At 45.7% G+C, this 13,158-nt stretch overlaps 1 protein-coding gene across 1 annotated transcript in view; it reads right to left on the bottom strand.

Moving 5' to 3' along the window:
• Positions 1-13,158, bottom strand: part of LOC147105634 (uncharacterized) — a 163,904-nt gene that overhangs the window by 52,424 nt on the left and 98,322 nt on the right. The window contains exons 31-36 of the mRNA XM_086010181.1: positions 9,656-11,909; positions 6,371-6,698; positions 3,939-4,098; positions 3,580-3,815; positions 2,754-2,940; positions 2,414-2,627 (exon numbers count right to left, since the gene is read on the bottom strand). Of these exons, the coding sequence (XP_085866307.1) occupies positions 2,414-2,627; positions 2,754-2,940; positions 3,580-3,815; positions 3,939-4,098; positions 6,371-6,698; positions 9,656-11,909 (3,379 nt within the window). The remainder of the gene's footprint in view (positions 1-2,413; positions 2,628-2,753; positions 2,941-3,579; positions 3,816-3,938; positions 4,099-6,370; positions 6,699-9,655; positions 11,910-13,158) is intronic.

Here is a 13,158-nt window from a genome sequence, read left to right as displayed (position 1 = left end):
AAGAGAGAGAGCGGCTGGGGGAAGAGAGAGAGCGACTGGGGGGAAGAGAGAGAGCGACTGGGGGGAAGAGAGAGTGCGACTGGGGGGAAGAGAGAGAGCGACTGGGGTGAAGAGTGCGAGCGACTGGGGGGAAGAGAGCGAGCGACTGGGGGGAAGAGAGCGAGCGACTGGGGTGAAGAGTGCGAGCGACTGGGGGGAAGAGAGCGAGCGACTGGGGGGAAGAGAGCGACTGGGGAAGAGAGAACGCGACTGGGGGAAGAGAGAGAGCGGCTGGGGGAAGAGAGAGAGCAACTGGGGGAAGAGAGAGAGCAACTGGGGGGGAAGAGAGAGAGCGACTGGGGGAAGAGAGAGTGCGACTGGGGGGAAGAGAGAGTGCGACTGGGGGAAGAGAGAGAGCGAATGGGGGGAAGAGAGAGAGCGAATGGGGGGAAGAGAGAGAGCGACCGGGGGGAAGAGAGAGAGCGACCGGGGGGAAGAGAGAGAGCGACTGGGGGGAAGAGAGAGAGCGACTGGGGGGAAGAGAGAGAGCGACTGGGGGAAGAGGGTAGGAAAGGGGAAGAAGGGGGGAAGAAGGGGAAGAGGGGGGAAGAAGGGGGGATGGGGAAGTAGGGGGGAAGGGGAAGAAGGGGGGAAGGGGAAGATGGCGGGAAGGGGAAGATGGGGGGAAGGGGGAGAAGGGGGGAGAAGGGGGTGAAGGGGGAGTGGGGAGGGAAAGGGGGAGGGAGGTGGGGGGAGGCGGAGTGGGGGGGAAGGGGAGTGGGGAGGGAAAGGGGGAGGGGTAGTGGAGAGGGAAGGGGGGAGGGGGAGTGGGGAGGGAAGGGGGGAGGGGGAGTGCGGGGTGTGTGTTGTGGGAGGAGACGGAGACTCTGCACAGCCACGCTGGACACCATCTGATCTCAGTCTCTCTGTCTCTCTGCACTTTGCTAAACCTCTGAGCTTGGGGATTGATGTTCAGGCAGTAGGCCGCGGATCCCCTGCTTCCTCCTCCTCTTTCACACTGAGTTTAAGCTGAGCCCAGCCACCCACCCCGCCCTCCGGGTGTGTGGGGATGATCTGGCTCCCCCCTGCCTCTCCCTCCCCCTCTCTCCCTCCCTCTCTCTCCCTCCCTCTCCCTCCACCTCTCTCCCTCCCTCTCTCTCCCTCCCTCTCCCTACTCTCCCTCCCCTTCAATCTCCCTCCCCTCTCCCTCCCTCCCCCTTCACTCATATCGTCCCTCCCCCTCTTCACTCTCTCCTCCCTCTCCCCCCTCCCTCCCTCCCTCCTCCCCCTCTCTCCTCCCCCCTCCCTCTTTCCTCCCTCCTCCTCCTCTCCTCCCTCCCTCCCCTCCCTTTCACTTTCTCCCTCCCTCTCTCTCTCTCTCTCTCTCTCTCCCTCTCCCTCCCCGCGCTCCTTCCCTCCCTCCCTGGCGCGGGGGCGGGGGAAAGCTGCGGCAAGCGTGAGCAACGGAGAGGCGGGTGGGGAAGAAAAAACTGCGAGCAACGGGAGGGGAGGGCGGCGGCGGGGAAAGAAAAAGCTGGGAGCAACGGAGAGGCGGGCGGGGAAAGAAAAAGCTGCGAGCAACGATTGGTCAACCATCACGTGATGGGGGAGACTGGGGGTGGGGTACGGGGGAGACGGGGGGGGCGGTGTGAGGGGTGGGAGGAGCTTGCCACAAGACAATTGCCTAGGTCGAGCATGGCTGGCAAACAGAGGCCCAGGCTTCAAGGCCTGAGGCCTGCAGGCATCAGTCCTCGAGAAAAAATTGATATACTGGACTCATTTATTACACGCAAATAATATAATGAGCTAGTTGGGCTCCTAAGTACTGAATTTGTGCTGGATAAAATCCCCTCCACACGTACAGAAAGTGGAAAAAAAATAAACTTACGAATCAAGATGCTGACACTCACCTCGGTTCAGAATGATAAGGCCCGCCCACACACGCACCGATTGGTCAACCATCAGGTCACTGAACTGTAGGATTGGTCAATCATCAAGTCACTCAACACTCAACTGTCGGATGGCCCGCCTGCACACGCAATGAACCCGCCCCCGTGACGCAGCGATTGGTCAACCGTTGGTCAACTGTCAGGTCGCTCGACTGTACGATTGGTCAACCTTCACGTCACTCAATGCTAATGAGCTAATGAGCAGAATTTTACCCATTTAATGAGCGAAATTTTGATTGTTTTTTGGATACCGTGGGCACAATTTTTGTCTGACGGCAAAGTAAATACGCTTGTGACCGTTGTGGAATCGTAAGCTTTCTTTTGATGTAACACATGTGTAGGTATGCTCTATAACTTTTGAGTGTATAGAGGACAGACAGACAGAAGAGCAATATATATATATAGATAGATATATATATACACACACACATATATATAAAACTGATTTTGAAAGAAATTAAATGACAATTTAAAGCTTTACATACTCTTGTGAAATGATGTCACATACAGATGAGGTGCGAGAGCATGGCGTGGGAGTGGGTTCAATAGTACAAGGCTGATTTTGAGGAGCTGATTTACAATACGGCTTATTGGGGACATCAACCTTCCAATCAAATGCAGTTTTGTGGCAGCAATCAGAATGCTCTATTATCCCATTTGGTCTCATGCAATCATCATCAGGAACATCTGTGCAAGAGCCTAAGAGAAAGAAAAGAACAATCTTTGTCCTTATTGCACGACAAACATCAAATCGCCAGCAGTTTTACCTCTGCAATGAAACATAAAGGGGCACACAACAAAATATGAAAACATGAAACCACATACCACACTGTCCTTGGGTATTATTGAAGAAAAATCTTTCTGCCACTCTGATTTTAAAACTGTTCAGAGCAGCAGTGATTGTTGCTTTAATGTCAGTAAAATAAATACGCACACTCCTGGTGTTCAGTTCAGTAATGCTTATTTCATCTGTGATGTAGGGAACGGTTTCCTGATTTCCATTAACCGTTAACTGTAAGATTGAAAACATAATTTTATTCAAACCATCAATGCCACAAACCAGCAACAGCCTCATCATTTTTGGAGATTATTGTGGACATTGTTAACTATAAGATGGTTATCTCTGTTCAAATGCCCCTAATGGGATATATATATATATATATCATTTTTATTCTCTCCCCTACCCACTCCAAAAGCACTGACTCATTTTGAGTTGCAATCCCATTGGTGCCTGTAGCCCTCTAATATAAGTAGCCATCTTCGTGTGTAATCTTAGTGCTATTATCAGGAGCTGATTCAATCGCGGGCGAGGGAGCCATTGTAGGGGAGGGAGCATCTTACTTTTCTCCTTATCATTTTATCTACAGTGATTACAGTGAGCAGAAAACCTGGCTGCTTTTTCCCCATCCCTATCCCAGAGATATGTGGTCCAATTGTTGTGGCCCCATCAGTCTAGCTAGCTCAGCACAGACCAGTAACTGCCTAGACTGTGCAGTTTATTATCAGACCGCACAATGCATTGGATTCAATCAGTTATTGCCCTTTAAATGTTTTATTGATATATCGAACTAGTCAATCATTTGGCCAATTAAATTGAGGTAAGCAAGATGTTGGGCAATAATAATATAAATAAAAGAGTCAGAATACTTACCGCATAGTTATTATTAATAGTTGAAATAGTGATCTCAACTCCTTTGTAAAAAATGATTAGCCCTTTTGGACAAGAATAGGGTACAGAAGGAAAGCAGAAGTAATTATCTACTAGAACGCTGAAATTGTATTTTGGATCTCGTTCTTCCACAAGAACGTACGTGCAATTCTTGAAGAATTTATACGCTAGCCCATTGAAGGTACTATAGTGTTGGTCTCCCCATACACTACATTCACCTAAAAAAGTAAACAAAATACGGTTTGCATGTTTTTTTGTGATGAGGGAAACAAAACAATGAGTGTTAATGCTACTAATAATTTCTAATGATATAGTCATTTGAACAGGTGAAAGATACTAACATCCACACTCCCAAGACTGGCAGCCACATTCATTTATTACTTCGATGGGCTTTAAATTATTAGGACATTCAGGCTTTTCTTGTTTGCAGACTTTTAGTGTAACAGTAGTTCCATTCACACATTCTTTAATAGAACAGTCTTCTGTCCATGTTCCAGTGCACTAGGGTTAAAGAAAAGTTAATTAGATCAGTAACCATGTGGATTGCTTTAACAGTACTCATGTAACTCATGTTAGTTTAATACAATAATGTCTCAGAAATTAGCTAACAAGAATTAAATAATTCCACCGCACTCAAGGACCACCTTTTACATTGATTTTAGCATTTGGGATTTTCACCCACTTCACCTGAATCCAAGGACCAATTCCTTGGTTGTCACAAAAAGTGGCAGTAATCATAGCACTCCCTTGCAACTCGAGTAGCCTGCCAACTCAGTCAGATGTGACAGGGTCACTTAATTTATATAATCACAATACACTCTCTGCGCATTTGCTACGACAACAGCTATTGTATAATGGAACCTGATTATTGTGAAAGGATGATGTCTGCAAGAACTGGGAGAACCACGTTCTTCACTGAAAGGAAGCCTGGACATGCTGCTGCATGAGGTGCAGCAAGGAAGCTGGATACTTTACGGGCTGAGGAGAAACCTCTTACCTAACCAAAGTTCAGCAAACATGGTGGGGAGGTAGCCAGCCATCTAATCGCAGACTTCCATGTCCATAGCTCATGGGAGCAAGTGGAGAAAGAGGTTCACTGGATTCAGGAAGAATGCCTAACTGTCAGCAGCAGCTTTTACGTCTTGACACCTGCACAAGCTGTAACAAGACACCCATGATAAGGAGTCTCATTCCACCTCACTCCAGAGCTAGTTTGGACATTAATATCTGATGTATACCGTACAAGTTTGAAGTCCGTGTGATGCCTTAACTGCTTTGCATCATTGCCAAGCTTGTAGGCCCCGAAATTCCTGAGAGCCCTCTCTGCTGACGCAAGTGCAGGAGAACAAATCTCCTTTCCTGCCATTCTCCAAGACACAGATCATGTCCCAAATGGCAGCGCCAGAGTCATTTACATGGTCAGGGTGAACGCATTGCATCTGCAAAAATGCCAACCCCAAAGTGCCAGTCAGGATGTTGGCGCAGATCTGTGCCACTCCTACAGGAGAGAGGAGGCCCAGCAAGGATCCAGCAGATTAACTGCTCTCAATGGAGTGAGCAGACCTTTCAAAGGTTCGGGTCTTCTAAAGGACCTCAGCAGGACTTATGCCAAATCTCAGATACCTGTGAGGCCTAAGAGGGGCAGAATGGGTGAAATTTCCAGGGACAGCACAGCAACACCCAATGACACATCCCCTTGTTATAAGGTGGGTGGATGGGTGGAAGATCTGCCCATGGCCCGCATTGGTATTTAAAGGCCCAATGTAAACGGGATAGAACCCCAGATAAACCAAGTTCCAACCCAAATTCCTGCCAGGCCCTAAGCAGGAATCTTTCTTTCCATCCCCTTGGAGCCCAGGAATTTCAGGGCCATAGTGTAGATGCATCCTGAAATTCAATGCAAGAGCATTTTTGTTATCACAATAGGTGAGCAGGTAATGGCACTACCAACGTTTGGTCAACTAAGTCCCAAGTTTCCTGCACAGATGTTGGAAACACTCAGAACTGTCATTTTGGTGACCATTAAGTGAAAAGCCCTCTGTAGACAGCACTCCAAACAACATTAACCAGCAAAAATATTACAACCAACTCAAAGGGCAGTGGTTCAATAACAAAATAAACTTAATGGAGTTGGATGTTGAGGAAAGTATTTTTGAATGGAAACCAACAGCTGATGAAGGCTCATTGATGATATAGCACAATGGCCCTTTTTAACAGCAGAACAACATAAAGAGCAGGAGAAAAGCAATGTATGAGCAACCGCTTGCTGAAGCTTTTAAATAGTGTAAGAGGAGAGCAATTGACTAAAAGAGTGAGGAGAGAGGTTAAGAAAAATGTCTTTATGCAGAGAGCTTTTATTGAGGTAGAGGCCATTACATAAAGCAGAGAAAGGTACAGGACTGTGGGGAGAGCCAGCACAGACATGTTTTATCATTTTAAACAGAATCAATCATGGTCAGAAAGGGAACTGAAAGTGATATGGGTAAGACCGTCTCTCATGGGTTACATAAAGAGCCAGAGAAAAGCAATGCATGATCATCCCTACGTTGAAGCTTGGACGAGTTGATATGTGGAGGGAAACAATTCAAGAAAAAAATAAACTCTTACAAACTGTTGTGAAGTAACGTTTTTGTTGAGCAGGAGGAATATTTATTCCCTCTGGGAGTATATTCAAGTACAAAAACTAGTCTACGAATCAAACTTGTAAACTCCGCTTATGCAAAACACATTGCATTCTGGTCTATTGAGACATGCATTTTATACAAAAACTTACCACTTTAGATTCATTCACGTTGCAATGACATGTGGGTGTGGGGGTGGGTGTAGGGGTGGGTGTGTGGGTGGGGGTGGTTGTGGTGGTGGGGGTGGTTGTGGGGGTGGCTGTGTGGGTGGTTGTGGGGGTGGTTGTGGGGGTGGTTGTTGAGGTGGTTGTGGGGGTGGATGTGGGGGTAGTTGTCGGGGTGGTTGTAGGGGTGGTTATGGAGGTGGTTGTGGGGGTGGTTGTGGGGGTGGTTGTGGGGGTGGGTGTGGGGGTGGTTGTGGGGGTGGTTGTGGGGTTGGGTGTGGGGGTGGTTGTGGGGGTGGTTGTGGGGTTGGGTGTGCTGTTTATTGCACAACATACTCTAATTCTGTAGTCAAGACACATGAGGCTAGTAGCAGAAGGTGGTGGGGTGCATTTGAGTCCTTGTAAATCACATGTCACATTGTCAGTTGTTTCTGAGATTGAGATATGGGGGTATTTAAGGGCTTCGCACTGAATGTTATTAAATGTATTATTGGAACCACATAGTTTCTCTGGTGATTCTCGATCTTCTGTGTCCAACGGACTTGGTGTAAATGTATTGCTCCAGCTTGACCAATAACCATCACAAGGCCCTGCTTTAAATTAAAAAGAGAAAAACTTATCAACTTGTGTAAATGCGTAATAAGGAAAGAAAGACAGAAATGCATTGATAAAGTGCCTTTCATGACCTCAAGATCTCCCAAAGCGCTTTATAACCAAATAAAGTACTTTTTAAAGTATAGTCGGTGTTGTAATGTATGAAAGCTGCCAGCCCATTAGCGCACAGCAAGGTCCCACAAACTGCAGTAAAATAAAATAAAGTAAATGACCAGATCCTCTGTTTTAGGTGTTGGTTGAGGGATAAATATTAGCCAGGACACTAGGAGAATTCCCCTGCTCTTTAAATAGTACCTGACGTAAGAAAACTACTAGGCACTTGGTCTAAGCGTTAAACAAAGCTTTAATCAACTGTTTTACAACACGGTGGTCTAGTTGTGTCCTTCACTAGTTCCTGTTAAGAATGTCCTGCGCAAGCTGGGCCCGTGCCCGAGTATTTATACTCTCCCTGGACAGCGCCGCCCGTAGGCCGCTCAGTATTATTTCATAAGCCATTCTTTCATGAATGACTGATTCATGTCAGTACCTGAAGATCTTTTACATCCACCTGGGAGGCCACACTGGGCCTCGATTTAACATCACATCCATAAGACGGCACCTCTGCCAGTGCAGCACTCCCTCAGTACTGCTCAGAGTCGCCAGACTAGATTATGTGCTCAAATCTCAGGAGTGGGTATTGAACCCACAGCCTTCTGGTTCAGAGGCAAGAGTGCGACCACTGAGCAAAGGTTGACAGATGGTGTTATGAAGATATTTCTAAAATTGACTGGATTTCTGAGGTAATGGTAAGTTCATGTCTCAGACATAAAATGTTGACAGTTGTATATTAACTGATCTAGCAACATTTTGCCCAAAATATTTCAGAAACTGGTGGATTGTAGTACTTTCGAAAAACAAACTTGTTAGTCTAATCATTACATCGCCAATCTTTTTGATTTTGAGTGTCATATTTAACAACATGATTCAAAAATAAGAATGGCAATTACCTTTTAAAGCCAATTACCGAGGTTAATCATTTGGCCTCATCAGTTGCTGTCACTATTGTTTCAACATCAAGGTAAATATTTGAACCTGCTGCAGCAGTGGCATTTTGTGCTAAGGACAGGGTTAGTACTCCAGGTTAATTTAGAATATGTGCAGCTCAAATTCCTCATTGATTCCATGAGTAATAAACGTGTTTATTATAAAACTTTTTCTTTTAACTTTCCACCCAAGCATAATAAGCTGGCTATTGTCACTGATCAGTTTGGTTCCCTTTAAGTACAATCATGTTATAATGGTCTGAATTTTGCAGGGCCGAGTCCTCAGAATAGCCCCGCAAATTCCGAGTCTCCGCATGCGCTGCGCATGCACAAAAACCCGGAACTTACAATCTGTCAAGTTTCATATTGACTAATCCTTCGCATCCACTGCAACAACACTTTTGCTGGCACAGAGCTGGGCTATTTGCCCAACTACTGCCCAGCGAATGCCCACTAAACCCTTGCACCTGATAAAAGCAGGCACAAGGATTTCTTTTACCAGTGTAAGGGTTAAAACCAATGTTAAAATAAAATTTTTCAAATGATTAAAACATACATATACATTTAAAATTAGTTTAGGTAAATTTTTGGCCCATTTTAAAACATTTAAATTTATTTTTCAAAAAATTAAATGTTTATTTTAAATGCTTAATTAAAGGGTCTTTTAATTAATTTTTTACATGGGAACATTTATTTTTATTTAAGTTGTGTGAATTATTTATTTGGGGATTTCTAATATACTTAGGGGGATTCCGTACGTAAATGGAATCCCCATAACCATCATAGGAATCCCCTTTTTGATTGGTTGACCGGGTCCATGTGTTCCCAGGGATGCTTGCGAACCACGGGCATCCCTGAGATGCACGGGCCTTTAAGCGTACGCCTGCAGGCCCAGGACCCGAAGGGTCTGAAGCTCCGGAGACACCAGGTTCATTCGGATTTTTTTTTCGGTTTGGAGGCATATTCTTCTGGTATGCCTCCGACCGCAAATTCAGGGCCATTGTGTTCGCTGGGTAGGAACTGGAAGTCCTCACATGTAGTATTGTGTGGCTGCCTTGCACCTTCCCACTTTGGCTCCTGTGCACCATTTCCTGATGCTCTCTTATGCATTACTGTTTTGTGACCAAATCTTCCTTTGCTATCACAAGCAAGAAAACATTTACAGTCTTTTGCAATCTCTTTTGCATTATTTCTGGAATAATATTCCCATAAGGGTTATGATTTTAACTTATATTGTCTGGCCTTAATGGGGTGATCATAACCTCAAAATTGGGCCAGTAACCTTACTGCCCTGTTAAGACCAACTAAGTAGCTGGCGCCATTTTGAAAGGGGCCTACCCTGAATGCCCGAAGAGCTTGTCTGTTTCTAGTAGTAGGCCCATTTCAATATGCAAATAGGACCCTGATTGCCAAGTTAGGTCGTAAATGGTTGGAGCGATCGCCAGTCATGCTCCGATCATTTCCATGGACGATGGAGCAGAAGAAACCCAGTCAAGGTAAGTTTGATACTATTTTTGCAGGGTCAGTAGGAGCAGGAATGCTGTTCCGGGCACCACAAAAAATAATCTGTGCCGCTGTCACTCCATGACCCCTGCCCTCCGCAATCTTCCCCCTGTCCACCCACCTTACCCCGAACTTACATGTCATGGTTGGAGATGTTGTAGATGTCGTGGTTGTCGTGGTTGTAGATATTGTAGATGTGGTTGTCGTGGTTGTAGATGTTGTGGTTGGAGAAGTTGTAGATGGCGTGGTTGTCGTGGATGGAGATGTTGTAGATGGCGTGGTTGGAGATGTAGATGGCGTGGTTGGAGATGTGGATGGCGTGGTTGGAGATGTAGATGTCGTGGTTGGAGATGTTGTAGATGGCGTGGTTGAAGATGTTGTAGATGGCGTGGTTGGAGATGTTGTAGATGGCGTGGTTGGAGATGTTGTAGATGGCGTGGTTGGAGATGTTGTAGATGGCGTGGTTGGAGATGTAGATGGTGTGGTTGGAGATGTTGTAGATGGCGTGGTTGGAGATGTTGTAGATGGCGTGGTTGGAGATGTAGATGGCGTGGTTGGAGATGTAGATGGCGTGGTTGGAGATGTAGATGGCGTGGTTGGAGATGTAGATGGCGTGGTTGTCGTGGTTGGAAACGTAGATGTCGTGGTTGGAGATGTAGATGTCGTGGTTGGAGATGTTATAGATGGCGTGGTTGGAGATGTTGTAGATGGCGTGGTTGGAGATGTTGTAGATGGCGTGGTTGGAGATGTTGTAGATGGCGTGGTTGGAGATGTAGATGGTGTGGTTGGAGATGTTGTAGATGGCGTGTTTGGAGATGTTGTAGATGTCGTGGTTGGTGATGTTGTAGATGGCGTGGTTGGAGATGTTGTAGATGGTGTGGTTGGAGATGTTGTAGATGTCGTGGTTGGTGATGTTGTAGATGGCGTGGTTGGAGATGTTGTAGATGGCGTGGTTGGAGATATTGTAGATGGCGTGGTTGGAGATGTTGTAGATGGCGTGGTTGGAGATGTTGTAGAAGGTGTGGTTGGAGATGTTGTAGATGTCGTGGTTGTCGTGGTTGGAGATGTTGTAGATGCCATGGTTGGAGATATTGTAGATGGCGTGGTTGGAGATATTGTAGATGGCGTGGTTGGAGATGTTGTAGATGGCGTGGTTGGAGATGTTGTAGATGGCGTGGTTGGAGATATTGTAGATGGCGTGGTTGGAGATGTTGTAGATGGCGTTGTTGGAGATGTAGATGTCGTGGTTGGAGATGTAGATGGCGTGGTTGGAGATGTAGATGGCGTGGTTGTCGTGGTTGGAAATGTAGATGTCGTGGTTGGAGATGTAGATGTCGTGGTTGGAGATGTTGTAGATGGCGTGGTTGGAGATGTTGTAGATGGCGTGGTTGGAGATGTTGTAGATGGCGTGGTTGGAGATGTTGTAGATGGCGTGGTTGGAGCTGTTGTAGATGGCGTGGTTGGAGATGTAGATGGCGTGGTTGGAGATGTAGATGTTGTTAGAGATGTTGTAGATGTCGTGGTTGGAGATGTTGTAGATGGCGTGGTTGGAGATGTTGCAGATGGCGTGGTTGGAGATGTAGATGGCGCGGTTGGAGATGTAGATGGCGTGGTTGGAGATGTAGATGGCGTGGTTGGAGATGTAGATGGCATGGTTGGAGATGTAGATGGCGTGGTTGGAGATGTTGTAGATGACGTGGTTGGAGATATTGTAGATGGCGTGGTTGGAGATATTGTAGATGGCGTGGTTGGAGATGTAGATGGTGTGGTTGGAGATGTTGTAGATGGCGTGTTTGGAGATGTTGTAGATGTCGTGGTTGGTGATGTTGTAGATGGCGTGGTTGGAGATGTTGTAGATGGTGTGGTTGGAGATGTTGTAGATGTCGTGGTTGGTGATGTTGTAGATGGCGTGGTTGGAGATGTTGTAGATGGCGTGGTTGGAGATATTGTAGATGGCGTGGTTGGAGATGTTGTAGATGGCGTGGTTGGAGATGTTGTAGAAGGTGTGGTTGGAGATGTTGTAGATGTCGTGCTTGTCGTGGTTGGAGATGTTGTAGATGCCATGGTTGGAGATATTGTAGATGGCGTGGTTGGAGATATTGTAGATGGCGTGGTTGGAGATGTTGTAGATGGCGTGGTTGGAGATGTTGTAGATGGCGTGGTTGGAGATATTGTAGATGGCGTGGTTGGAGATGTTGTAGATGGCGTTGTTGGAGATGTAGATGTCATGGTTGGAGATGTTGTAGATGGCGTGGTTGAAGATGTTGTAGATGGCGTGGTTGTCGTGGTTGGAGATGTTGTAGATGGCGTGGTTATCGTGGTTGGAGATGTTGTCTCTGTCGTGGTTATAGAGGTCGTAGTTGTTGGACTTGTCACACTTGTGCTTTCTAAGGAAGAAAAATGATTTTAGATCATTAAATCAGCAGCAAACTTTTTGATTTTGAGTATCAATCATGTTAAGCAACTAAATTACAACAATAACACTACCACTACTATTACCATCAGGAGTATCTGTCCTTGCCTTAAGATCTAAGTCAGCTTTCTGTATTCCACCCAGGAGTTATCATATCTGGTAATTGCTTTTAGCTGCTGTCTTTGATAACCATAGCGCATCATATCAGAGCTCATTCTAAGTAACAGATATCAACCAAATATATTTTACTCAAGTTGAACAAGCACATAAGAAAGTTATATAATAATAATTATATATTAGCTCCAGGGATGTGGATCTCAGTATTCCCCGAGAAAGTGGTAGTGGGCCTTCTTCTAATTGTGCTTCGTAGAAATTAATTGTATAATTAACTGGTTTGCCAGATCATTCAGAGGTCATTAAGAACCATGTAGTGTGGACTAGAGCAGGCCAGATGGGGTAGGGGTAGCAGGTTACCTTCCCTCAAGGACATTGGTGAACCTTTTTTTGACAACAATCCAGCAGCTTTCATGGTCCTTTTTCTGGTGCTAGCCCAATTGGCAGAGTTTTGGATTTACAACCTCTCAGCTGCCAGCCCATACCATAAACATTACACTGCTGTACATATCTTTTATTTCTTGAGTAGACAATGAAAAAAACGCAACCCCAAGAACTAAGCTAAACTAAATTTTAAAAACACATAGTATTTCTTCTTTCTTTAAAGAATATCAAACTGACTGGTGTTTCTCTGAGATTTCACACGGTTTCCTCTCAGAATTTTCCAACCCCACATTATATTCTGGAAAAAAGTTATCACGACAACTGGAATTTGTATATCTGACCTCTTCAAAAAGGAACTGTCAGTCAAATATAAATGGAATTAATCACACAGCATTATTGAAGTTTGAATTATATAGTTCTTAAGTTTGCATTTGAAAAATCATGTAAAACTGTATTGGAACATGCCCAACATATCACTCTGGCTTCAGCTGGCTGATAAAGCCCACTTGCAGTGTGACTGTGTTTAAAGGGGCAGCTACCAAACCAACACTAAACAAACACGAAAGAACATCTTGGTCACAGCTGGAGGCACGCATTAACTATTACTGAGGTAGGAAAACATTTGGGGGTGATTTTCAACTGCCAGCTGCCGGTGCCTTGCCTGAAAAATGTGTGGCTACTGTTGAAGATCGGGGGAGGGTAGGGGGCACCTCGGCTGCCCAATT

The sequence above is a fragment of the Somniosus microcephalus genome, chromosome 17 (genome assembly GCF_052327205.1).
Source record: "Somniosus microcephalus isolate GS21.2 chromosome 17, FLI_Smic_1.0, whole genome shotgun sequence".
Lineage (NCBI taxonomy): Eukaryota > Metazoa > Chordata > Chondrichthyes > Squaliformes > Somniosidae > Somniosus > Somniosus microcephalus.
The sequence above is the reverse complement of the archived record's forward strand: the minus strand, read 5'-3'. Positions and strand labels throughout refer to the sequence as shown.